This window comes from Xiphophorus couchianus, chromosome 2, assembly GCF_001444195.1.
Source record: "Xiphophorus couchianus chromosome 2, X_couchianus-1.0, whole genome shotgun sequence".
Taxonomy (NCBI): Eukaryota; Metazoa; Chordata; class Actinopteri; order Cyprinodontiformes; family Poeciliidae; genus Xiphophorus; species Xiphophorus couchianus.
In genome coordinates, this window is record NC_040229.1 from 14349948 (window position 1) to 14377845 (window position 27898).

At 38.9% G+C, this 27898-nt stretch overlaps 1 protein-coding gene across 1 annotated transcript in view; it reads left to right on the top strand.

Annotated features, from left to right (window-relative positions):
• Nucleotides 1–27898, top strand: part of slco3a1a (solute carrier organic anion transporter family member 3A1a) — a 31957-nt gene continuing 4059 nt past the window's right edge. Inside the window, exons 1-6 of the mRNA XM_028032394.1 lie at nucleotides 1–162; nucleotides 6065–6515; nucleotides 25832–25930; nucleotides 26014–26286; nucleotides 27286–27450; nucleotides 27551–27749. Of these exons, the coding sequence (XP_027888195.1) occupies nucleotides 1–162; nucleotides 6065–6515; nucleotides 25832–25930; nucleotides 26014–26286; nucleotides 27286–27450; nucleotides 27551–27749 (1349 nt within the window). The remainder of the gene's footprint in view (nucleotides 163–6064; nucleotides 6516–25831; nucleotides 25931–26013; nucleotides 26287–27285; nucleotides 27451–27550; nucleotides 27750–27898) is intronic.

The following is a 27898-nucleotide window of genomic DNA, read 5'->3' on the forward strand; positions in this document are numbered from 1 at the left end:
ATGCAGGTGAAGAAGCACCGGGACCCGGGGAGCAGCAGTGGCGGCGACATGCTGGAAAGCGACACGCTCCGCAAAAACTCATCATGCTTCTCCAACATCAAGATTTTCCTGATATCGGAGTGCGCTCTCATGTTGGCACAGGGCACAGTGGGAGCGTACCTGGTGAGTACCGAACAGCAGGGGCACAGACTCATGCAGCCAGGAGTCCGTCCTGTTAACTGTACAGTACAGTGAAAGGCTGCAGCTGCAAATTTTCTGCTCCACTCTGGGCTTTTCTGAAGGGCTGCAGTTACAGAAACCGGCTGCAGGACAGATGTTTGGCTTCTGGTTCTTGTCACGTGGGTAAAGAAAAACTTAAAAATCATTTACGATACTGATATTAGGCTAATTAGTTCAGAACAAAAACACCAATTGGCTAAATTGACCAAAAATGTCATTCAAGGTCAAGACCCCAATCCTCATTTTTCCTTCTTTCTTCCAATCTTCCACACGTGCTCACTCTTTCATTTTCACATTTACTCACACTGATTACAGATAAACGCATTTTCCTTCTCTCTCTCTACATGATGCCAGTTGAATTAAAATGTCAAAAGAAAGAAACAAAAAAAGGGATGCGGACAGTTCTTATTTTTTGGAATTGGTGGAAGAAAACCTCCCTAAAGAGCGCGACAATATTTATCAAAGCATCTCGGATGAGATTCGCAGCCTCAGGCAGCCGCTGTGAACGTTTAGGCTCAACATTAGCAGTGTTTATTCTCTGAGGAAAGGCAGCGATGTCTCTGCTTGCGCCCAATTAATACACCTAAACCCTAAATGCCTCAACCATATTTGGACTGGAACATCTTATCTCCTCTGTAAGTGGACCTGCCGAGCATCTTGGAGCTTGAGGATGGTGGTGCCACACTGTGATAACTCTGACAGCAAGAAAAAGAGCGAATCCTCCTTTGCTTCTCAGACAGAGCAGGACTGGTGGCCGTTTTTTTTTTTTTTTTTATGGCACATTAGTTCTGGACACCTGTTCAAACAGTGAATGGACTGTAAAACTATAGCAGACAGTGAAATTTGCAGTCACCTCATTGGATAAACACAAGGGCTTTTAATTTTCTTGAAGTTTCCTTTCCATGTACAGGGCATTGGGTACCTGGCAAGATGTCAAGCTGAAAAGCTGGTGTTGACTTACATGTTCAACTATGGCATCTCTGATTGGATCATTGTGCTTACAGTAAGAGAGTTTGCTGGCACCAGAGAGGGAAAGTTCAACATTTATGGCCCCATGCCTTCCGGTGAGCTCTTGACTGTACAAGACAATCAGCAACGTCCTAAGTATCTCGAGTGCAACAGTGAAACAAAACAGACAAAAGCAAAGAGTTAGACTGCTGTTTTTGAGACTTTTTATATTAAAAAAATAATTGAAAGTAAGTTAGCAACCAACTCCTGAGACTTTAGATTGTAAGTAGTGAATCTTTTTGAGTTGGTAAACAAATTGTGTTGGCCAATACAATGATAACACATGTCACAAGTATCTGACACCATTAATACTGTTTCATTCCTGATCACCTCTCCACCAAAGCATATCCCCATTTCATACTGCGCATGGTCACTTCATCTTCATCACTTTCTTATTTTTTTGCAGGTGTTTTCTTGAAATATTGAAATAAGTGGTATAAGAGAGTACCAACATTTGAATGTTTACTTTATTTTTAATTATTTATTAATTCTAAAAACTAAACATTGTATTTACCTTATTTCCATTTTTTTTGTTCTGGTACTTGTTTGGGCCAATTGACTGCTTAATCAATATGCCGAAGTAGATAAAGAATAACTCAAAACTACCTCTTGTTGGGTGATAATAATTTCATCATTAAAATAACCAATGTTTCTTACATTAGATTGAGTAAATGATAGAAAATTACTTTAATTTGTATGTACTGAGGTACGTAATTTCTCCACTGCATGGTTGGTGTTTAACATCTAATGGCTGACCCTTTCGCACCTGAAGAAGTTGTGTACAAAACAACTGAAACTACAAGTCCGTAATGGTGACAGGGACAAATGACATTTAAGCCCCTTGCAAACCTGTAGTTTAGATGCTCAGCCATGAAAATGACTGTCCTCTCTTTGGCGAAAATTGTGCTAAACAGTCTGTAAATTCATCTACAAACCTCATGTTCACTGACCAACTTTGTTTTGAGTTTAGTAAAAAAAAAAAATCTGATAAAGATTAGGGAAATACTATTGGTTGGGGATTTTCGGCTGGATTTATAATAGCTACCTTTATCAAGAAATCAGCAGCACATTTAGTCTTTTTCAGTCAAAATTGTGGACATTTATTTGCTGAATTAACACAAAGATTCCACAGAAAAACGTCTTGCTTGCTTGAAAAAATGTAATTAATATCAAGTGAGTAAAAAAAACTTGATCAGGACATCTCTGGGTAAGTCATTTTGATTTTATGCATTATCAATTTAAATTATTGCAACTGTTAGAAAAGCTCAGGTGCATTAAAATGTTTGCAGCAATATGACAGCATCTTATCTTCAATCAATTACAGGCAGAAATTTATATAATCTACTAACGTACAATTAGAAATGAGAATGTTTTAAACAGATCTAGATAATGGATATTAGCCAACACTAATAAAGGAAGTGTTGAGTAGAACATTAAAATTCATATAAATTGACTGGGGACATTGAGCAGCTCATCTGTACAGTTTAACAAGAGCGTAACAGTACATTCAACATTTTACATAGATTTAAACCAAGGCAAGAGCTGAGCTTAACATTTGTGAAAATCCAGTTAGCATTTTTATAAAACAAATCTAAAACAGAAACAACACCGCACTTCTCAACGGAATCTTTGCTTCAATGAGAAATATTGTCTTTTTTTTTTTTAACAACATGAAGATGTTGTTAGACCCATAGTGTTTCGTGCCTAACTTTGATTAAATAAAATGTTTGATCTCGGTTCATTTAGTTAAATGCAGTTTCATTATAATACTTTAAAGTACTATGTGGTACTAAATTCTCTCTGTGACTCATGTTCAGATATAGACAGTTTGTGGTGTGTTGGGTGTAGCTGCACCTCTGTGACGACAGTCAAATCTGACACTTAAGAGCTCAAGTTGGAAAACCAAACTAACACCTGGTCCTCGACTGTTATGTCCTCAGTGACGTGTCACACTAAGGCAGCCATCAACCCACGGAGCGCTGAAAGGGGATGTGGAAGCCATTCACTGCCTAACAAAACCCTGTTTATCATTTCCAGCTATCCACTACTCTGCCATTGTCAGCTTATTTGTTATGTTAGTTTGTATTGGGTATGTTGGATAATCATGTTGATTGGTTCTCTAGGGAGTAAATATTTAATGAGATAAAAAAAATACAACACCACACCTCGGTAATCTATTACTGCGACTAGCCTCTGGCCTTTTTTTAAAATTGGTTCAGCTGTTAACAGAGTACTTGACAACAGGCAATAATAACAAAGCTGTAAATGTTTAAAAAAAAAAAAAAAAAACTAAATAGACAACTGGTTGTACTTATGAGTTCAATCAGAATTATTTTTTATATGTAAACAACACTATTTGTGTTTTATTTTTTAGAGTGTATTCAAAGGATTATTGTTCTTTTTAATCCAAGTGTGCTCATGCTAATGAATGTTATTTATGCTTCATGCTCATAACAAATTTTTAACCTGATTGTTCTCTGCTGTTGGAGTAACCAATAGTCCGTAAGTTCCAGCTCATAAAACAGAGGGGAAATTATTCTAAATAGTCTCAGCTCCAGTTAAACACAGCTGCTCAACCATTGAAATAGCATCATTTTAACATCTTTGCCTTAGAGCTAAAACATAATGTCATACAAGGGATGTCAGCTGCAGGGGGCCTTGTTTTCTTTATGTATATTAAACCCCTTCCGGTTAATTCTGAAAAACATCTCTAAAGGGGAAAGTGTCTTGTTTTTTTTCGGATGAGACACACTGCTCAGTGTTACAAAGTTTACTTGTTGCTATGCAGCAGATTAAACATTTCCACGGTAATCTGGGCAAAACATGGCTGGGACCACTGACGGAATGGTTTCCATTTGCTTACTTTTTCCTGTATATTTCATGGTGGTTTAACTCCTCCTGGAAAGCTGCCTATTGAGGTCAGAGCTGAAGAGATGAATATGTTGAACCTATCGTACTCAGAACGGGTTTTCCTGCATAGCTAGACTCACATTTACTCAGATCTTCCATAGTAACTAAGGCTCTAATTGGATTTTTTTTTTTTTCATTCCAAACGTGGCATGAGACACGACTGGAGGAGCCAGTCCTGCCTGTTCTGTTTTCATTAATTTATGACAAATAGCCACCCAAGGGGCCGACGTTTTCCATTCCCTAAATTCAGTGGAAGACTCTGGGCGCTCCCAACAGTCATTCTCCCTTTGCTTTGTACTTCAGGGAGGGACATGCTGCACTTAGACTGAGAGCAGCTGCATCACTGACCTGGATGCATCACTTGTGACACCTGCATATCAAAGAAGAAAGCGCATTTTAAACTCCTAGAGAAAAAAAAACAAGCCTTACTGTATTATTTCTGGCAGTCGTATCACCTGCTGATCTTCTCTGCCTTCAGTAGCGGACCAGCTGTCATGCTTCTGCAGTTTTAACTCTTTGCTTTATTTACCTAAGACCCTCAGCCTGTATCATTATGTAACAAAACAAACAGCCTTCACATTCCAAAGGACTTAGTTAAAACTTTTACTGTTATTTTTAGATGCTGTCCGTTGCCTATATAAGTAGCTAAAATGCTCAGCTGAACACAGAACTACTAATGTAGGAGTTTATTTCACAATGTTCTTCAGAGAAGAATTTGGCATTTAACATGTAAAACAGAATCCCCGTTTTTTTAGATGTAGTTCATGATTTAGTGATCTGTTTCCAATAAGGCTTGATATGAAACATAATAAGATACTGAATTTTAAGTCAACTATATAAGGATGTCAAGTAGTGTAGTGGTCGAAGAGTTACTCCATATACTTGATGCGGCGGTCCTTTGTTTGATTCCTGACTTTGAGATCTTTGCTGCATTTCTTTTACTCTGCCCATTTCCTGTCTGGTAACTGTCAATAAAGGCCACAAGTGTTTTTTTTGTTTGTTTGTTTGTTTTTCACTCCCAGATGAAAAATGATGTTAAAATGAAAAATGATAGGGTTGTGGTTTCTTGCCATATCATTCACAAATTTTTTTTTAGTCTTTTTTTTAAACAGTGAAGGCTAATAATTCTCAGCCTAGTTACATTTGTAAACACAAAAAGCAGATTTTGGGGTGTACCTTAAAGATCAACTCTGCTATGACAAGCCCCATGCTGTTTATTATATTAGCATGGATCAATAAAAAAATATCTGTTAAAATATGAATGAAGTCTCTCAACATTAGGATGCCATATAAAAAGAATTTCTCAGTTAAACACCTGTGCAGTACTCTTTTTGTCTCACATTATAACTTAAAAATGACTACATACCACTCTGGATGTCGGCTGCTCAGTCAGCTACTTGGTTAGCTCACTCTTCCTGGTTTCTGGCTTTCTGATTGGTAGTGTAGTATTTGTAGGCAAAATTTGCCATGTACAGAGTTACGTATCATATCCATATATTGTATGTTCTGATATAGGTGAAGAAAAGTGAGATTTAAATGCTGAGTTAGATCTCTCCTTTGAGTTTACAAAAATGCCGGAGTTAAAAAGTTCAATCAAATGTAAGCATAGGTTAGCAAAAGAGCTGTAATCAAAGCCAGGATTAGCTTCTTGCTGCCTTGTTAAATGTTAAAGAAGTCAAAGTGGAATTCCCCTAAATTTTCAACATTTAAAAACATGCTGGGACGGCTTTACTGACACTGTTGCAAACAACCAATCTGCTTTTTTTGTTCCTGATAAGTTTCTGCTTGGGTTTTAAACTGTGGTGTGGTTGGCAGCTGGTGAAACACAAAAGCTGGTGGTAAAAATAAATAAGTAGAGCAGAGGTCCAATCTCTTTGTTAGAATAAATTTTATTCCCTGGACTCAGATTTGTCGTTTTGTTTTTCAGGTGAGTGTGCTGACTACCCTGGAACGACGGTTCAACCTGCAAAGCGCCGACGTTGGAGTGATAGCCAGCAGCTTCGAAATCGGCAATTTGGCACTGATTCTGTTCGTAAGCTATTTTGGGGCCAAGGCACACCGGCCCCGTCTGATTGGCTGCGGGGGCATAGTAATGGCCTTAGGAGCTCTCCTCTCAGCTCTTCCCGAATTCTTGACCAAGCAGTATGAAATAGAAAAAATTCACAGGACCAACTTGGGTCGGGATGTTTGTTCCAATACTAGCTCTGGTGAGTCTCAAGATGAGACTCTCTGCGCCAACAAGGCCAACACCAACATGATGTACCTGCTGCTCATCGGGGCCCAGGTCCTGCTGGGGATTGGGGCCACTCCGGTGCAGCCCCTTGGAGTTTCCTACATTGATGATCACGTGAAGAAGAAAGATTCCTCACTCTATATAGGTGAGAAACTATTTCATCCTATCAAAACACCATGGAGATTCAAAGTCTTTTTGCCATTTCAAAATATATAATCTGGTTCAGGTAAACTAACGTGCATAAAAACAGCATATTTATCACTGTAAAAGTTAAAAAATAGCAATCCAGAATTTCTCAAACACATCCAACGTGGCTGTGTTTGGTCACCACTATCAGATGCAATTTTTGCACCGTTTCAGTCAAGCAGGGACACCTGCATGCTCTTCCTTTGTGGCAAGTCTGAGCCTGTTGATGCGTATGCCAGGTGAGCATTTCTCTGAGCTTTTAATCTCCATTACAGCCAGTTAAGAGGCGAAGAGGTAAAAAAGGGGGGCCTACTTTGTCCGATCCTCTCTTAAAGGGAAAATGCTGCTGATGTCAATTTTCAAGGTGCTTTTCAAAGTGCTTCCTGTGCAACATTCAGATTACACAATGCTGGGTTTTTAATACTATTGTGGCTATGTAGGTATTTTTCAATATTGGTATCATCAAGGCACTTTGACTACTTTGCCCAGTGAACAAGAGATAGAACCACAAACTCCAAACTATCTTACTTGGATACCTGTGAAACCGAAGGGTTTAGATATGAATTATTGTTTATATACAGTATATGTATATATAAATCTGACAGTATCCAGATGTATCTAGATCCTTTAACTCTTACACCCCTAGATAAACCCATTGTAAACCATCCCATAAGTTCTCCTTGTCAGATTCTTTCTATGTGCAAATGTAGATATTCTGGGAAGGTCTCATAAGGTTTCTGTAGACAACACAGTGTTATAAAGATTAAGGAACACAAGTCCAGAAAAGATTTGAACGGTTTGAACAATGCAGTCAGCACTGGTCATGATATCATTCCAACCTAACAAAACTACAAACCTACCAAGACATGACCATGAGCCTGTGCTGATAGACAGAGAAGCGAGAAAGGAGCCCATGATAACTAGAGGAACTAAAGAGATCAACACCGACTGTTCCCCTGCACATATACTCAGAGCTACAATGGAATGGTTTAGGTTAAAGCATATTCATATGTTCGAATGGCCCAGTCAAAGTCCAGACTTTAATCTACTAAAAGAAAATGGATAAGACTTGAAAACTGGTGTTCAAAGATCAGATCCAATTAGGGATAAATTTGTTGTATTTTCCTTTTCTTTCACTCCACAAATATTAACTACTTTTGTGTTGTTCTTTCACATCAGACCCTTTGAAATACATCAAAGTTTGTATTTTTGCAAGGCACAGTATTACGATTACTACATCCATCATAATTCCTGTAAATGTTTTTTGTTAAACCACACAGCCCTTGAATGTTGACGTTCTGATAGTGCCAATAATTTACTGTCCAGACTGCCACATCCACCGATGATGGAGTAGGTGTGTGTGAACAGTGCGGGATGTTTGCTATCGGTGTCAACCAGAGACAATGAGCGCTGGCACACACCCTTCCTGATCCGTTCTACAGCTGCCTTTTGTCACCCAGATGCAGATGTCACCTGTAAACAATGGCAGATCTGTACTCTGTTATCTAAAGCCTAGAGCAGATTAACCTAATTGCCCATCTTTGTGTTATTTTTTTGTACCAAATATGAGGTGTTTTTTCTAGAGCAATGAGTCCACATTCGAAACCACATCGATCCTTCAAAAAGCACAGCAGAAGGCTTTGACTTTTTTTGTACCATGGTTTTGTGGCTTAACAGTTTTATGTTTGGATGTGGGCTGTAGGTGATTAAAGTTTGGCAGGCATAAGTGGGGAGAGATTTGGGTCTGGCTCCTCTGATAAGCTGCAGGGAGAGTTGGAGGGGAAAAAACAAGCGGTGAACTGTGAGGAACAATGTGGTATTGAGTCTTGCTCAGCTGATCATCCTAATCCTTCTGCTGCAGGCCTGTCATGTGCCCCCGACTGCATGAATGGTGCAGATTGTCTGAACTTCTGAGAGATTCTCTTTCATATGCAATTGATGTGTTCTGATTGTTGAACTTTTGTCATGGCTAAATATTTACATATTTCTTGCAAATTTTTCTTTGGGCTTGGCTTCATTTTCCATGTGAAACACAGCCAGGCAGCAAAACGTCATCCCAACCTTCAACCTATAAGAGTTTGTATTGGAAATGTGGTCAGAAAATGCCTAGAGGTCTGGAAATACTGTCAAACAGGAATTATGGAAATTAACACATTTCAAGCCGAACACTTCACCCTAAACCCACATCTGTTACAAAAGTAGTAGCCAGCATGAGTAATTTCCTCTGTTATCATTGAAAGTTTGCAGCAACATGCTTTGGCCCATGTAGACTTCTCTACTTCACCAGGTGCAATCCCAAAAAAATAGGCATTTTTTTAAACTGCGTCTCATCTCACTTTCAGTGCTTCCATTTCAAAGAGGTTGATGCTTTTAGCTTCTAATAACTACAGTATATGTTCAAAATATTTGAAAGAAGTAAGTACAACACAGCTACAAGTTTCCTGAGAGTAAAAGTTTTAAACAGCATTACTCAGCACCATGCTGGTTTCTATGACAATTTGGCCCACGATTAGAGGGAAGTTCAAAGAAAAGCTTTCTTAACGCCAAAGGTTGGAGATCTAACAAATCAGCACAGATAATTAAAAACCCTGTGTTGCCAGTTTAGTAATTCACCACAAGGGAGAATGGTTACTTTGTGACAGAAAGTGTATTTGAAAAAAAAAAAAAACCTACATTTTCATCTAAAATGGTCATGTTTCTGCACCAGTTCTGACCAGCATTGCTACTCTGATGAGCACAAGCAATCACCAGCATTTAATTCTTTTCCTATTATCACAAGAATGTTTCAAAGAATGAAACACAAGGGAGTTAAAGTCAAACAAACTGTCAGCATTTGTTTAGACAAACAAAGCCTTTGGTTAGACTCTTGTATTCTATATGCAAACTTTAAAATCAAAGTCCTTCCTTTATGTAGGAAAGGAATGTTTCCAAAATCACCGCAGTAGTACAAAGCTTTAAGAATGCCAAAATGAAAGATACACATTTCTGGGATGTTATTATATAAAAATAGATTCATTTTGCATGTAAACACATGGTACACTTTGGCAGCATTTGTCACATTTACAAGTTTTTAAAAAAGGATCTTGTTGAAGATTTAGTGGACTCGGGTGTATTGGTATCAAAACAGAAACATTTGGTGTGAAAGAGTTAATTCGTTTTTCAAGTTTCACATCATTTTATCTCTTGAAATTGAAGTTAAAAACATCACTATTACCTCTGATTGGTGATACACGATGCCGAGTGTAATGGTGAGATGCTTTTTATCTGCTGGCCATACAGTATTTACCAAACTAATTGTATTCTTAGTTAAATGTCCAGGAGAATCATTGGTGGCTAATTGCTGTAAGTGTGCATTGGCGGTGGTTGGGGAGAGATCAGATCAGAGAATAGCAAAGCAGTCTGGAGAAGAGCCATAATTACAGAGCGGGCCAGGAATGCCAACCAGCCAGCCACGAGGTGGGCCGGAGTGGGTTGAGGCTCACATGCATACCACACAGGCCTGTGAAAAACAACTCCTCCCGAGGCCTTGGCTGCCTGTTTTTACTGCATATTCTTTAGCGAGCCTGTCTCACACACTCCAGCAAGGTCTGCTATGGCTCCTCACAGGAACCTCATTATGCTTACTGTCATTTCTTGAGTGGATTCTGTTCTAGAAGTGGTACTTTTTCTTCCTTGAGGGAACCGCTGCCCTGTCGCACTTTAAAACCAGGAGCCAACCTTCAGTGTTGTTTGGGTTTGTCTCCCACTTTTAGATGCTGACATGATACAAGGAAATAAATATTATTGGGCATGTTGCGTCAACAGGATTTCTTTCCATTGGCCCTGCTAAGTGACCTATTACTACCCTCAGCTAATTCTGGCTCTTCCCACCAGACCCCATGACTACATAAATACACAGGCCAGGACGCACATCCCAGGTTTTATAGCTGAACACGCTGTATTGCAGAACACAGACCTCACCCAGCTGCCTCTCTTGGTTTTAAAAGCTTTTAAACAGCTTGGGATTCCCTCATCAAACTGTAATGTAAAGTATGTAGTGCCTGCAGCATCAGACGTGTATGACATAAATCTATTAACACAAGTTGAGGACCTCTTATGTAAAATCACACACATTTTGTACACGGGAAAGCTTTTTTTGTGTGTGTGCATAATCGATGTAGCATACAGAAGTGGTTAAAGGGCATATGTTTCAGTTTTCTCAATTTGTTTCTCCTCATGGAGAAAAAAGTAAGAATGGCTGGGAACCCATTCTTAAACTATCTTACATATGCTGACAAATATTATTCAGTGTACATTTTAATTATTCAGCATGGAAATAGCCATAATGTTGTTAAATAATGTGCTTTTGAGCATCTTCATTCTGCACAGTCTCTGTTTACTTCTCTCCTACACACTGTGCTCTCATGAATTCCGTAAAACTCCCCCAAAATATATGATTTGCATATATTTATCGCTCTGCTGTCAGATTCAATAATGAAATACGGGCTTATAGCAAAGTTATCAAGTCATCCTGAGAATTTTAGGGGGAAAAACAGCTTTGCCTTAGTTTCTAAGACTTGTGTGTTAGGATATCTGGCAGCTGATATGACTTGGACAATGCTTGCAAAGTAAAAAGCTTTCTTGTTTGAATCATGTTAGTGAAAGTACAAAAAGGTTAATTCACCTGGTGGTTTGGTCAAACCTCTTGATATTTTTTTGGATATTCTTGCTACATCTCAATGGACTTCATTTGGATTTTATGAAATAGACTAACACAAACCTTCCAGCAGGGAAAAATGGAGGTGACAGCATCATTGTTACAGTTACAAAATAATTTTCTACCATTTAGACACATTCATAAGTTTCATTGAGGCCATCAAAACTGTGCAAGGGCGGTCCTAGCCTGTTTGACACCCTGGGCAAACAGCATTCAAAGTTCCCCTTCCCCCCGGTCAAAGTTGTGACATAATACCATGTGAGAATCTGAATCAGGATTTGAAAACTGCTTCACACATATTCTCTCCATTCAATCTGTCTGAAATTGAGCTATTTTGCAAAGAAGAATGAGGAAGCAACTTTAGACTCTAGGTGTGATTATCTGGAGTAATCATTGAAAACACTTGCAGCTGAGTATTACCAACTGTCTGGGGTTTTTAAAGCCAGGCTTCGAGGGCCGGTCTCCTGCAACTTTTAGATGTCTCTGCTTCAACGTACCTGAGTCAAATAATAAAGTTTTTTGCAGAACTCTAGAGAACTGGTTCCATACCGAGGAGGTAATTAAGCCATTTGATTCAAGTGTGTTAGACCAGGAACATCTAAAGCTTGCAGGACACCAGCCTTTGAGGATTCAATTTAAAAACCCCTGGTATAAACTATCCCTTGGAGGACAAGTTGGTCCAAACATGCACTGTGTTGCTTTCAGGCCAAATAAATTTGCTGCTGTCTCTCATTACTTAGACGGGAAACAGAAGAACGAGGAAACTATGTTGAACTGGTAAAACAGCATGACAGAAAACACCTGCTAGACAAGTATTTCCTGGATTTACAGATCAAACTGTTGACGGACTGAGAGAAAATTCTATGTGATTAAACTTAGAAAGCTTCAGCCTATACAGTATTAACCAATGATAATGATGTAAATTTGCATAGAATTTTTTGAAAACAGTTTATATTCAGTACTCATCCATATTATGTAATGCATGTGTCACAAATTCACCCAAACTTTCCTTGCCTTATCCCTGAAGGGTGTTTGGCATATTGCAGCAATTTAGATAAATCTGAAATCTTTATCTGTTAAGGCAATGAGCCATCACCAAGCTTTGGTCCTTAAACTTTAAAAGTTAGTTGTTTTTTTTTTCTTACAAACCTCTGCTAACTGAGATGTCTTCATTAACTTCTAAACACATTTTCTCTCCAATTCAGCTGTCAGTCAAATGACTAAAGCACTTCGCCCACTTATGGGCTGCAAAGCTGCAGGAGTGTTTTCGGTGCCAAACCATCTACTTTATTTAATAAGTGCGCAATGACATGGTTTATATACACACTGCCTTTATAGTTTTTGACAAAAAATATAATAACTAAGCAATTATGATTATAGCCCCCTTGCCAGGAAAAGACAACACTCACATTACGTAACAAGACGGCAGCAGCGAACACATTTCCTCAAGCGCTGGGGAACTGAACAATAATGGCAGACTTCAACTTTTTAAGACCTTATCACCTTTCACTGAAAGCACTGTCAGAGAATTTACTGAGCAAATTCTCTGAAGCGTTTCTCCATTTCTTGTTGCTCTTATCTCTGCGGCCTCAGGTTTGTCGGGAAAACCGATGCCATCCTTGAGAGTCTTGTCAACGTTTCTGCTGAAGCTCTCTGACTCCAAGCGAATGCTACAGCAGGTCCTTAATATAAGCTACTTAAACTCGAAGCATGTTAATGTCATCTTGAAGGATTAGATCCTAAATGGGTTTTTCCGGCCCCGCCATAAGCTGCATGCTGAGTTTGCCTAGCAACGGTAGTGTGGGTTATCTTAAGATGATAAATGGGAATGCAGCAAATGCTCATCAAGCACCCGCAGCTCTTGTGCATCGCTGTAAAGCACAGTACAGTGTGAGCTTGGTGTTTCCACCTCAGTCTGCTGTTCTGCAAGCTGAGTGGCCCAATGGTGCTCGCGGGGAGCTGCAGGCCTGGATTGAGAGGCTAGCCTCACTCGCCCAGCTTGGTAACATTTTCCGGAAGATGTCTTAAAGGCAGGGAACATCAGATTATTAGAGAAAATGTTGTCATAGAGCTAATTCATAATTATTCCTAAATACCATATCTCATTTTTCAGAAGAGAGGGGGGAAAAAATGCTGGTGCATACTCCAGACAGTGAGGTAATCTACACAATTTGGAGTCTTCTCATATGGTGAACAACTGGTGAAAGATTCATTAAATCTAAACACAAGGAAGTGGAATGTTGAGAACATTGTTTTATCAGTTTTACTCATAAATGGAAAATTTATGTTTGTTTTTTTTAAGCTGAGATTGTGTCAAATACTTTTTAGTAGTCTGTATATTGTATAAATACAAATAAGCTATTTGTTTTGTGTTGTTTTTGTGGCTTTAAACAAGTTTTATATAGCTAGACCAAAGACAAAAATGGCAGTAAGGGTTGTAAAGGCTGCTGATCCCTGTGCTAATTTGAGAAAAGTCAGCAGCCTCCAGCAGTGTTTTGCTCCTGAAAGCTTTTGCCGATCTGGATATTCAAGCTTTGCTCGTCCATATAATGTGTTTTTCTTTAGCCTTTCTAATTCTGAGGTGGAAAATGTAGAAAAACGTTTTATGTTTGCATACATTTAAGTTTTCATTCATTTACTTTAAAAAGTTTGTGTGAAATTGTCCAGTTCAGGTTGAGTCAGTCTTAGTGTTTTCTATTTTCAGCTATGAGTCAAGACCTACTGAAAACCCGTGAAATAGTCCTTTAGTTTAAAGCCAATAGGAACATGTCTCTCCGTCACAGTTTGTTTCGTCTGCTGCTGACCCAGAGTGCTACCACCCAAACAAATTAACATTGGTGGGACTTTTCGGTTCTTTTGTGGCCGAATGTTGTCAGTAGGCGTGAGACATATGGTCATTTGACAAAAAATATATTACAACACTGTAATTAAGCAGCCGGCTTTCATTGATGATTCAGATCATTGTGCTGTGTTTTAGTCTAAGTACCTGCTTGCTACACAGAGCCTGCTTATTTAGTGTGACGAGTCTTTGATCCTTAGTTGGATCATCGGGACACTGAAAAAGTGTGAGTGCTAAATAGGTCAAACCCCTGTATGATCTGGATCATCACAGATGACAATTATGACACCCTCTGGTCATATCATCACAGCCTATTAAACTAGATGTGAAAGCTTCTGGCCTTTGCCAAGATTGTTAATAATCAGTTTTCCATCTGCTACAGTGCAGGCTCGAAGGACTGAAAGATGTGTTTAGCTTCCTTTTCTTGCCCAAGCATGCCTTTGACACCTTTTAGTCTTTATGATGAATTCATGTAGCCTATGCAAACCTTACTGTGGTGCCAGACAGTCTACTTGAGGCAATCTGGGTCAGGCTCTGTCACTGCTGATTAAAAAGGGGATTTTTTTATGTCATTCGTTGAAGGAGGAGCCCGGGGATAAGGGTGGGAGGAAACAAATCATAAACCCAGCAGTATCAGGAAACTGCAACCACAGAAACAGACTGTTATTTGGCTGTTACAACTGTCAAGGATACATCCATCACTCTGCTTTTCAGATCTTCACTGTTTAAAACAAACAAGGACTTATCTAATGTGCTTGTGACCTTCCATGGATGCAAGTGCTCATTAAAAAAGCCCTTGATCTTAGCAAGTGAACATGTAAGCAGTATTTATGCATCCACCACAAGCCCCAGGCCTAATTGATTGGATGGTTTCTAAGAGCTTTGTGGACCTCTTGGATTACTGGCAGCATGGTCAGTACTTAACCCCCATATCAGTAATAGTATTGTGTTCAACATAGCTGCACCTTATTAAATGGACTCTGATCAGTAGGTGATATCAGACATAAATGGCAGAGCGTCATATTTTATTTACTGCATTGAAAAATAACAAACATATTTTATGGTTTCCAATATATATTTAAATGTTCCCCACTTGTTGAGTGTTTGCTTACAATTGTGACAATTCATTTCAGATTTTGAAATTGAATAGAATTGACCATATGGAGTTGGGTAATATTAAAAAACATATTTACATTGGAATTGTATGTTGATGATCCTGCAACTTTAGCTTGACTGATAATTAAAAAATTGCATTTATTTGGGGACATTTTGCTTAATTAGAGAATAATTCCTTCCTCTTTTAATATAATGTGAATATATTCAATGACATAAGTAGTATATGTTTTTCTTCTTCTTTTGTTATAACAATTGTTTTCCCACAAAATATATGTGATAATCATCATTTCCTGTAAACAACTGACCAAAATAGATGAGTAAATTCCTTGGTGTTCACCAGGACAACAGATTGGAATAAAGTTGCAACAGTAAAGTTTGTAATTGTAACATAAAATGTGAAAAAAATAAAGTAGACAGTATACTTTTGCAAGGCACCCACAGCAAGTGCTCTAAACCCATTAGCTATAGGTTTGTTTGTTTGTTGTTTTTTTCCCTTCAGAAACACCTATTTTCTGCTCTTCAGCACCGATTCCATTTAAAATCCATTTCCTCAAGATGTAGCACAGTTTTTGCATCATTTTATTTGAGCCAGACATGTTGGTGTACAATCAGTTGCATATTATGAGCCCACTTCTCTCGTTTTCCTGGGAAAAGAGGGAAAAAAACAGGTTGCTGGCATCTCTGTCCTGATTATTAGGCCAAGCCACCTGCAGAGGAAGCTGTTACCAGCTGCTGTCAAACAGTCTCAAACCTCTTCCTGCTCTTCGTCTTCAATAGAGCAGCTGCAGCTCTCCATCAGTGTTCTGTTCTGATGCTTTAACCCTCTGCTTCCATCCCATCATCACAGCCATCCAACAATGGAGGCTGTGTGAGGCTCCATACCTCTTCCTACATCTGAAGATGGTTACAAACAGCTCACTGTGTGGCCGGCCCTTTCTCTGCTGCGTTAACTTTCTCGCACTGACCCTCCATCATCGTCCCCTTCTGTTGCTTTCTGTTTCTTTTCCTCATTTGACCCAGCGTTCACATGGTTGGCTGTCTGGCCAAGACCTCGGAGCGTCCAGTATCACACCACTGCTCAGTTTGGAAACATGCCCAGCCTTAGTGTGTAATCTTATGACTCAGAAAAGTCATCATCATTGTTATGACAGGAGTTGATGCTTGCACCACGTATCAGTTAAAAATCTCTTGATGACCATCTTGCAAGTGGACCAAAGACTTGTAGCGATGATTTGTAGAGGCAATGAGTTATACTTATCTGCAAGTAATGTCTGGTTAAAATGACAGTTGTTACATTAATTATGAGTTTGTGTTGCAATTCAGGCAACAACAACTAATCGACTTAGGTCAATGGAATCTAACACTGGATCCGTTTAGGTTATTGAGCACTCTGAGCAGTTCCTAGACTAATTTTTTGTCACAAAGCTAATTGGAATTAGAGATTAGGGTACTCCATGTCAGATTAAAATATCCGATTGGCATTGACCTTCAAGGTGAGAGGAGAAAGTGATTACAAACATGAGATTCGACTCATTCTTGTCATCTTGAGCTGCAACAGGTGTTCAACGCATTGAATGAAAACCCCAGGACACACTTCATTCTGCACCTTTTCAACAGATGATTATCTGCAGATGATTACCTCAGTTTTGCAGTTTAAGTTTTGTTGTTTTAAGTCACAAAACAGAAGCATAACAACGTTGAAAGCATTTTCAAGCCATACAAGTGTTAAAATAAATGTTAATTTTCCAGGTTTTTTTCTCACATTCTTTTTTTTAATGTAAGTAATTTCATAATTTTGAGGACGGACAATTAGGATATATACAGATTCAGTAAGAAAGTGTGCCTCAACCAGATTTATCTCCCTTAATATATCTATTATATCTATAGTCCACTTCATAAATGTTTTGGGGCCAGATGTTGATTTTTAGATTATAAAATCATTTATCTGTCACTGGCCCTTTGTTTCTCTTTTTCCATCCCACCACAGGGTGTTTTGGCAAAATAATTTTTTCTCTTCATTGTCATCTAAAGGACTTAGGCGGCTCTGCTGTCGCAGCCAATGAATTATAAACTAGGACAAAGATCTGTTAGGCACAGAGGATTGCTTTGGTTTTGTTTATTTTTTTTGCTTCTTAGAGCTACTTCATCATTTCCTTAGATGGACTGCAAGGCTTTTGTGACATAAATATCATCATGTGTACCAATCCTTGTGGATTGTTTGGACAAACTGAATGCGAGGATTACGTAGGACTGCAACTTCTGAATCAAAGCATGATGCATACAAAGTTAAATACTATCAGCAATATAAGAATTTCTTGCCTTAATTCTAAAGCTGCAGAACTCTATATATTTTCTGAAATTTATATTTTTAGGTTCTATTTTAGTCTCTTATTTTTCTTTGGGTTAGCAAATGCATTGTGTTTACAAATCTATTGTGTAATCATTGCATAATAATATTGAGGCCAGAAACTTCAGAAATGGTGTTTAAAGTGTTTTTCTATATTTCTGTCCATGTGTTCATCATCCAACCATCTGATCATTCATTCATTTTTTGTTTGTTATCCATCCATTCGCTTCCCTACACTCTGAAAATTAAACAAGAACCATTCATTTCTCTGAGTTAGTTAACCGGCTAATTAACCAACTAACACCAGCTATAAATGGGTATTTCACAATGCAATGCATGTAAAGTATGGATGCTGGAACTCCTGGGCTGTCCTTTGGATCCTTAAAGTTGGAGAGTGGTTGTAAAAAAAATAGAGAAGCAGAGATTTGTTTAATTTTGAAAAAAGGGCTGAGTTTCACAAAAGATTACAGAAAAAATATTGACTGTTGAAGTAGCATGAAACAAAAATCAGGCTCATATTTCAAAACGGCCCACCAGCAGGATTCTTATAGGTTTCCATAAGGAGCCGGCGGCAAGGTGTTGCTAAAATGAGCTAATGAAATAATCTTGGTTGTCCTTAAATTGAGACAAAGTTCAGTCTACCATCAGTTTGTTGAGGGAAAAGGGCTTGCTAAAAGCCTGCGCATAAGCCAAGTCCATGATGGACTTTGTTCTGTAGTAACCTCAATGCTCATCCTCAGAGGGTCAAAAGGTTAATAACATTAAACATGTCCTCAGGCTGCAGTTTTTATTCGGCAACCATATGGCATTAGTGAAACTGTTTCAACCCTTATCTGCTGTGGTTCAGATGGGAATGTCCAACAGTGTTTTTAGTGTCTGATTCTGTCTTTCTGTGTGCCAATGGCCAGTTTGAAATTTTAAATGATTTGACGTAAGCGGAAGTTAATGTCGGATGATCCTGATGTAATGGCATTTGAATGTGAGTTGAGAGCCGGCGATAAGCTTTGGCATGTTATTTAGGTCATGACTGTGTGCACTCAACAGGGTTACCACAGGATACGGCAAACCTGTGTACCTCTTTTTGTATTTTTGTTATTTTGGATATTCCAATCTCATAATCAATTAAAGCCTCATTTAAAGAACTTATTTGAAAATTTTACTGCAAAGTTGAAGATACTTTTTTTTTTTTTACCAGTATAAATACCTTTAATGTTATGGTGGGGCTTAAAGTTTTCAGGGTGCAAAGAACCTTCTGTGTGTTTTTAAAATATCCAGATGGTGAAGTATGTTGTTTTTTTTTGTTGTTTTTTTTATAATGAGAGATTTTAACCTTGATTCTTAAAGCCTCTAAGGTGGGTTGAGGCTTTACTTTCCTTGGTGAAAGCTGCTGTCTAATGCTGTTAGCTCTGAAATTTGGGAGACTGTTAATCTGTTCTGTACTTCATCGAAATAGACCTTGCCTTTGAGAAAAAAGGGTACGACTTTTACCTGTTCATGTTCTGACAGCATGAGTTTACAAGCTGGATGTCATGTACTGATTTCCTTAAATTAATTATTTTGATCAACCTTTTTTGTCAATTTAGATGGGTGCTTAGTCTCAATATGATTCTTAAAAATATTTTCCGTCTTCATCTTGAAGTTCCTGTAGATTTTAGCTAGGTCTAGGTTTTATTTGAGCCTATTTTTTGTTGGGAAAAATCTGAAACTTCTGTTCTAGAAACCCCACTCTGTTTTCAAGATATAACCGATGTTCTTGCATTCTTCTAAACAATTTATACCGTTATCTAAGGGATGCAAATTTGCTAATCTCAAGAGGATTTATTGATATCAAATCAAAATGTGCTTCAGAAATGCTTGGTTTATGCTTGTACAATTAGACACAATTTATTAAACAACAGAACATACATTACATTAACTATGGAAAACAAGTTTTAAAATAATTTATCATAGTCTTATTTTCTAACATAAAAAAACCTGTTACATTAACATGGGTGTGAACACTTTTGAAAGCCACTCCACATATTAAAAAGGGACTTTTTACTCAGTTTAGTGTATACTGCCACATATCCTGTCAGGTAGTTTCATGTTTCCTGTTGTTCAGTGGTAGTCACTCTTGGTGTTAAATAAAACCATCACTTGTGAGGTCAAAACATTTTTGCAGCTCCTAAATATTTTTAGAGAAATGAGAGATCAGAATGTTGTCATTCCTGTCAGAGCGATAAGAGGACAGTAACTTTGAGTCTAGATAGTTAGACGTGTCTGAAAAGTCTTGCTTAGGTGGATCAAAACCACTTTTATCTTTTGCAAAATACGGTGTATTTCAAGACTATGGTAATATCTATTTATATAATTTAGTGAGATTAGGTATTTCTATTATTACGTTTGTGAGACAATAAAATGAATGCAGGAAAGACTGGGAAATAGTGAACTAGTTCTATATATTCTAAAGTCCATATCCGTTTTCTCACATACATCCTGCAAAGGATTATACAATTACAATCTTTATGTAGTCTTTCCATTTCTATCCCTCATCAAGATAAAGAAATAATAACTTTCAAGGAGAAATGGTTTTCTATTTGTAGCAAATTACTCAACTGTTCACTCTCTATGCAGCATCCAGTCATTAGAAAGTCAGTATTTCTTCCATATATGATGACTTCTTTCACAATTTAACTGACAAAGGAAATGACATCAACAGATTGTTTGATACAATTGGCTATTTCCCACTTCTTCCTCTTTAGGCCAGTCTACTGTAGTTGACTCTCATCAGTCCACACATTATTCATTTATATGTTGTGATATGTGTTTTATATAGACCAGAAGTAGTGACGTACTAAAGGCCTACCATCCTTCTTGATGGGGACTTTTTTGTGAGAAACTATGCAAAGGTTGAGAAAGTGGCTATTTAAAGTATTCAGAGTGAAGCATGTCACCAATTTCTCACATTTATTGTAACCGTTCAAAGTAAGTCAGTTATACAGAAACGGCTAATGTCACCGGCTGAAAGCTGAGATGACACTGCTTCAGCAAGAAGCCAAGACGTTTTTTCTACCTTTTAGATAGTTTAAGTAAACAAGCCACTTTCTGTAATATCACCAGAAAGCATCAAAGATGGAAGTTGAGTTTGCATAGGTAGAAAGTTATTAAATTTACATGTTCACCAAAATCACTTAAGACATGAAAAATACAACTTGTTGTAGTCAGATGTGTCAAAACGTTGGAAGATACTTCTGTTATTACGAATAAATTTACTCTTATGTTACTTTTCCATGCGCTGTACAATCTAAATAGACATATTAAGCATGGCTAACACAGTAAAATTCTGTAATAAAGCTGCTGTCAGTCCATTCCTATCTTGTTACACAATAATTTCAAAAGCAACAAAAATGCATAAACTCCTGCAGCATGCTATTTGACATCTTCTTCCTCATAGCCTGCTGTCTTCATATGCAATTGAAATACAAGGTTGACATGCAAATGGACAATTAGAGCATAAATATACCTATAAACGGAATCAACGCTTCTATTACTCAAGCAGAAAAATCTCATAGTATTTACTGTTAGAAGTAAGTCTATCTTAAACTACTATCTTCAGTCATTCTGACCCAGGAGACCCATCTCCTGCTGCCTATTATTGATTATGTAACAAAACTCGTGTCAGATGAAACACTGGCTCCTGGCTTATCTTCAGTAATCATTTAGTCCATTCTCAGTTTCTTAAACTGGTCCCGGTTGTGAAAGTGACACAGCCTGCTGTCTGGCCATCCACATTACTCCATCCCTCGGCTCCTATTTAGCTCAGAGGATTACTGAGCCAACTTGAGTAGGATTAACAGAGGAGGAGGAGGAATACCCTTTGTGCCCTGAGAGCAGGAAATTAACTGAGAATTATGTTGCATTTCAATCCTAAACTCGGATAAAAAGTTAGAAATGTACAAATGAGGGTTTTTTTGGGGAGATCCTTCCATAAATGCAATAAATTAGCCTCTCCGGGCTTCGTCTGATAAAGTTGTAATCTTTTCTTACATCTCAATACTTGCATTAATGTTCTGGGTGAATGATTAAAGTTTGATGGAGTTACTTGAATGTGAATGTTTAATGTTTACTCTAAACTCCCTTTTCAGCTGCAATGCAGAGGCTCTGCGATCCATCTGCCAGTTAATTAATATCTTGGAGAGGACAGGCCTCGTGCACAGTGGCTCGGCAGCCCTTTCCAGCGGTTTCTAAGTAAATTAGTGAGAGACAAAAACTCTAGATGCAAGCTTTGTTATTGAATTACTTCTGACATCCTCCCCTGAGACCATAATTCACAGCGTTCTAAAAGGCTTAGGCAAAGTACAGCATGAACAAATTAGTTTGTTTTGTTCTTATCTTGTAGTGGGACTGCTGGAAGGGGAAAAAGGGGGATTTGGAAGTTGTTTGGAAAGCAGTGTATTGCGAAGATTACAGCCAGCTCCGTGTTGTTCCTCATGGAGAGTTAATGGGCTTAATTTAGATTTTCTTACTTCCTGCTTAATCCTGCTTTGAAGTACGCAAAATGTGTCCCTTTGCAACATGTGCAGACAGGTTGTAGTCTTATAAAGTAAAGTGTGGACAAAAACAAGGGTGGCTTTTGTGGAGAAAAAAATCTGAAGCACTAGGATGACTGGGTAGAGAGAGTTGGGGAAGGGGAAGAGGTGGGGGTCAAACAGAGGCTGTTTTACAACCCAGAGAAAATTAGTCTATAGTTAGCTGCAAACTATAAATAGTTTGATTGGAATCTTCAGTTAGGCATGGTAGTATCCAATAAAAATAAAAGCATTGATACTATACAATGTACATGGCAACAAAAGTTTTGTCTCTCTTTGACAGAGAACATTCTTTGTCAAAAAAAGAGAAAAAGAAAGTACACAAAATTAATAATAGCCCTATTTCACTAATGGGTCACAGGCAGACACACCGGGCTATGTGTAGTATCAATGGAAAAAACAGAGACTGAGAGAGTGCAATGTTAATGGCAGCAGTACATGAATAGTCCAAATTAACTCCAGTAGCTGAAAACGGTTTCAGCATAACTACAAAGACAGCTCAGGCTAATATAAAGCCAATCAAACTCTAATTTTAACAAAAACGAATGTCTTCTCTTAAAAGTAAGCAGAGTTTCTGCCTTACAGACAAAGACTGGAAGGTGGATTGGAGGAGAGAAACTTCAAAACTTCAGAATCAGACTGCACTCTGAATTTAGGTGCCTTCACTAAATCAATGCAGTTTTACAACATTTGGACAACATTTCAATTTGTAACTTTGGTTAGATTAGGAGAGCAGGAAGAACATGTGATTCAATCTTGCCTTCTATTTTGCTTGAAGATTGAATTAATAAGATGAAGACAAACTCTGCCAATTTCAAAATCGCAGGATTCTGTTGTATTCTGGCAAAAAGCGTCAAACTGTTATTGTGGGGGACATGCTCAGTTTTCGGGGGTCTGCTCATTATGGGGGACAATGTTATCACCCAGTGTACCGTAAAGCAACTGTGTGTTAGAACGGATCTCAGTGGAAACATTTCTCCTCCCAGTGGTCGCTGACTTGTGGTTTAGCTGGGCCATCACCTCCCTCAAGGTGATGTTTTTTTTCTAACTCAATTTCCTTCTTTAGATTTCCCATGGTGCAAGCGATTGTGATGTTGTCAGCACATGAAAACAACACTCGGTTTCTAAGGAAACTGAGCACACCAACCTCATTTGCAACACCACAGGCAAATGTGGTCGTCACATTGTGGGTGCAGTGCCCTTCTTTAGTTTTTTTTTTTTGTCTTTTCTGGAAGTGCTGCTAAACTGCATTATCTGTCGTTTCTAGTGAACACTCTTCTTTTGTCTCGCTGCCACAACAATGCTTTCTTGTTCATCAGTTTGCGTTTGGACTTCAGTCTCTTTCAGGGTGTTAACCGGTTTGTTTTTTGTACTTCTTGTTGTTGCATCTTGTCCATGTAACAGAATCTCAGAAGCTACCGTGATGAGGAAGGAGGTTGAGACCTGTACGTGCTCTGGCGCCTCGTGGATGCATCTGTGTGTACTCATTTCCGTGCTGGTTTCGCTGTCGACAACAAATGTGTTTCAGTTGTGGTTGCGCGAGAAAAAAGGACGAGTGTTCCCATCCCATTTCTTTTTCCACTCAAAGGAGCTGTAGCACGTGTGTTGCTACCGAACTCCTCCTCGTGAATTTGTGAGTCATTTCCTTTATGTGAAAAATAAACTATGATGTGATTGAGGGTACGTTTATGTGACTGCGTCGCCTCCCTTCCTAAGTGGGTGGTCAGGGCAGGAAGCAGACCATTGAGTTTACTCTAGGCACCAGAAGAGAAACACAACGCTTAGTCACAGTTTCCGTGCTTCATTAAGTGGCTGCTTCTGGAATCAGTTTAAAAGAACAGCGATCAGCAGCCAACTTGAGGCCAGTGAAATGAATTTGTTTTGGCTTCTGTGCAGCCATCGATTGTCTCTGTTTGCTAGACATCTTCCAGCCCTCTAAAGGAAAGTCTTATATTGCCACACATCAGAGGAGTTAAAAGCCCGGGAGGAAAATTTGCCTCCCAAATTGAGCTTGTGCTCTTCATTATCTTCCTGCAGTCTGAGTCGCAGGTTCACGCTCGCGGCCCGCTCTAATTAGAATTTTGGATCAAGCTCAGAAATTTCATCTTCAACTGCACGCTGGAGGAGATAGGGGACCTTGTCTGCTGCTACGTGTCTTTCTCTTCCTGTCTGGGGTTTAATTCTGAGCGTTCGGTTAAGTTTTGAGGAGGATGAAAGCATGCGAGCATCACCGACAGCACCTCTCATGCTACACTTGCCTCTTGGTTTTTACACCAGCTGATTTGATCTTTGCTGACAACCGAAACAGTTCCCTGTTTGCAGTATTGCTTCTCACTTTACTTTTTTTAAACAAGGGTATTTTAAAGTTGAACGCAACACTTAATTAGTCAGCAAATTCATAATTCTGGCTTCAGAAGGTGACGAGTTAAGTTCAGTCTGTTTTTTGGACCTGCATGCGTTAGACTGGCTGTTTATGTAGTCAAATGATGCTGAGTTATGCCTGCTGGAGTTTGATAGCCAGCTTAGCCCTACGTCCTGAGTGCTAACATTAATCTAGCAGTTTCTTGGCAGGTTTTGTAATATTGTGGAGTTCTGTTTTATTGCTGCACCATATTACAAAATCTTCCAATGATAATATCAGTTGTGAGAATTGCCTGTTTTCTTCTTTCCGCTTCTTGTCATCTGTGCTTCTGACTCTGTGAAAATTGACATTTGTGTCCACTGCATTTGCTGCCGTAAAACTAGGTCCAACAGGCAAAATATTACATTAGCTTGAGTAATGCAAGTTCATATCAATTAGAATGTATTAGTCAAGAATTGTTGCACCTCAAGCAATCCCTAAGCAAGCCCTATTCTATATTTTGTGAAGCTGCATATGAATTAATGAGAGCACAATTGAAAAGTAAATTTTACTTCAGTTGTTCACTTCAAAAGGTTGAACTCAAAGATTACACACACTGTGATGTATTTCAAATATTTATTTCTCTAAACTTGAATGTACCTTTTCAGAAAATTAGAATGTGGTGTAAGACTAATTTCTACTTTGTAGCAGAAATGTTTGCCTACTAAAAAGTATGTCTACAGTATATGCACTCCAGACTTGATGTGGGCTGCATTTGCATGGATCACCACATCAGTGGGGCGAGGCATGGAGGTGATCAGTAGACAACAGTACCTATCTTACAATACTTCACAGATTCTCTATGGCGTTTAGGTCAGGCAAATTTCAAGCGCAGTGATGCTATGGTCAGTAAACCAGGTGATGGTACTTGTGAGAATGGGGGCACAATGAAATCAACATCAACAGAAAGCTTGTCAGCAGAGGGAAGCATGAAGAGCTTTAAAACGTTTTTCATAGAAAGCTACTATGTCTTTAGACTTGTTAAAATTGTGGAAATTTCACCCTGGACCCTTCTTGTGTCGTTTTAATTATCAGTGTTCAGAAACACAAGCTTGACATATACTCTGCCATGAACATAATGAATTTTATTTTAAACTGAATCAGTGAAATAAATTACACTTTTGATTAAATTCAAATGTATTTATATGCACATGTATTTAAATCTACATTAATGTATTACAATGTGAAAATTAATATTTTTTAGCTAACCTGTATGTATAAAGCCATATACATCACAACAGATCTGACTAATGTGAATAATTTAAAAAGTTGTTTAAGTAATCAAAGTCTGTGCTTGTCCCTTTGCAGGAATTCTCTTCTCTACGCTGGTGTTCGGACCTGCCTGTGGCTTCATCCTCGGATCCGTCTGCACTAAATTCTATGTGGACTTCATCTTCATAGACACCAGTGAGCTCAGTGGTCCAGAGGTTGTTTTTTTTTTCTGTTTCTCTCATACAGCTCATTGACTTGTTACGTGCCTCTCATCACAGGTAAGCTGAGCATAACTCCAGATGACCCGCGGTGGATCGGGGCCTGGTGGGGAGGCTTCCTGCTGTGCGGTGCCTTATTGTTCTTTTCGGCTATCCTGATGTTCGGCTTTCCTCACTCACTGCCAACGAAGGAGAGAGACGAGGGAGCTGAGAGCGAGCAGGTTATGCTGCCTCCTTCTCTCAGCCAAGAGTATGAGACTCCGAAGCCCAGCAACGGAGTAGTGCTCAGCCATGAGCCTGCCAACAGCCCCACCTGCTGTCAGCAGCTGAGAGGTGAGCATTCACTTTAAGCCAGGTAAAATGCATGCACTGCAACAAAGTCTTCAAACTGGGCTTTGTGAAAGTTTTTTGTGAGGTTACATTGACTTTTGGTGTTTGGTTGTGCTATAGAAAATGTTTATGGGACTAATGCATAATTATGAAGTGGAAGGCAAAATGTGCATGGTTTCAATTTTATTTTCAAAATAAAGAAAATAAAAATTGCATGCATTATATTCAGCCGCTGAGTAAAGACTTTCTAGAATCACTTTTGGCTTGACTTTCAGCTGCAAATCCTTTGGGATATATTTTTTGCAGTTTTCACCAGTAGAGGTGAGAATATTGTGATTTTTTTTTTTACCAAGTTAGGTCAAAATCTAAAGAATGAAGGGCAGTTTTTAAGTCTTGCCACAGATGAACTTTGACTGGGTCTTTGTAACACATGCACATTCTTTACCCTAAACCATTCTACTGCAACTCCGGCTGTATGTTTATGATCATTTTTCTGCTGCTCTACTCTCAAGTGTTTTTCAACCTTTAACAGACTTTCTTCCAAGTGTCCCTTCTACTTATCTTCATCCATCCATCCTCCCATCAACTTTGACTAGCTTCCCTATCCCTATTGAATAAAGCATTCCCAAAGCATAATGTCTCCTCTGCCTTGCGTCATCATTTGGATGTTGTATTCAGGGTGATGTCAGCTAGATAATCAAATTTCTGTCTTATCAGCCACGTGTTTACTGTGTCCTTTTTATGACTTGAGGCACATTCAGTGATCTATTTTTAGTTAGCATTGTCTCTTCGTTTAGGGGAAAAGCCACATGTTTGTAGGTATAAAGTTGTGCCCTGCCCTTCCTTTTTAGATGATGGAGCACTCTGCTGTTGTCTAAGTGTTTCTGGGTTATAAATTATGTGAGTTGCTTATTAAAGCCATAGCAAATCAAGAGTGTATGTCCCATTAACTAATTTATCATGACATTAGCGCTCATGCTGCCTATTGTGTTTTACCACCAGTGATCCCTAAGGTGACAAAGCACCTGCTGTCAAACCCCGTCTTCACCTGCATCGTCCTCGCTGCCTGCATGGAGATAGCAGTCGTGGCCGGCTTCGCAGCCTTTCTGGGAAAATACCTTGAGCAACAGTTCAACCTCACCACCACCTCCGCAAACCAGCTGTTAGGTCTGTTCACTAACAGCAAATGTGACATACGTAACTTAAGCATGCATGAATAGCTTTGAAGTAAACATTATGTGCGGGATCTCGCCTTTTTGTTGTTAAGGCATGACAGCCATTCCATGTGCCTGTCTGGGAATCTTCATGGGCGGCCTGCTGGTGAAGAAGCTGAACCTCTCAGCGCTGGGAGCCATCCGCATGGCCATGCTGGTCAACCTGATTTCCACTGCCTGCTATGTCTCCTTCCTGTTTCTGGGCTGCGACACGGGCCCCGTCGCTGGAGTCACTGTACCATACGGCAACGAGTAAGAAAGTATTTAGTGATCACGGCAGGTTAGCCGGCTGTATTTGGAGTTAACCGTGTTCATTAACTTGGTTGTTCAGTCAGTCACAATGGCAGAAGTTCCATAACTCTTTGGAATATCAGCTAACCAGTACTTATTTATTTCCTTTG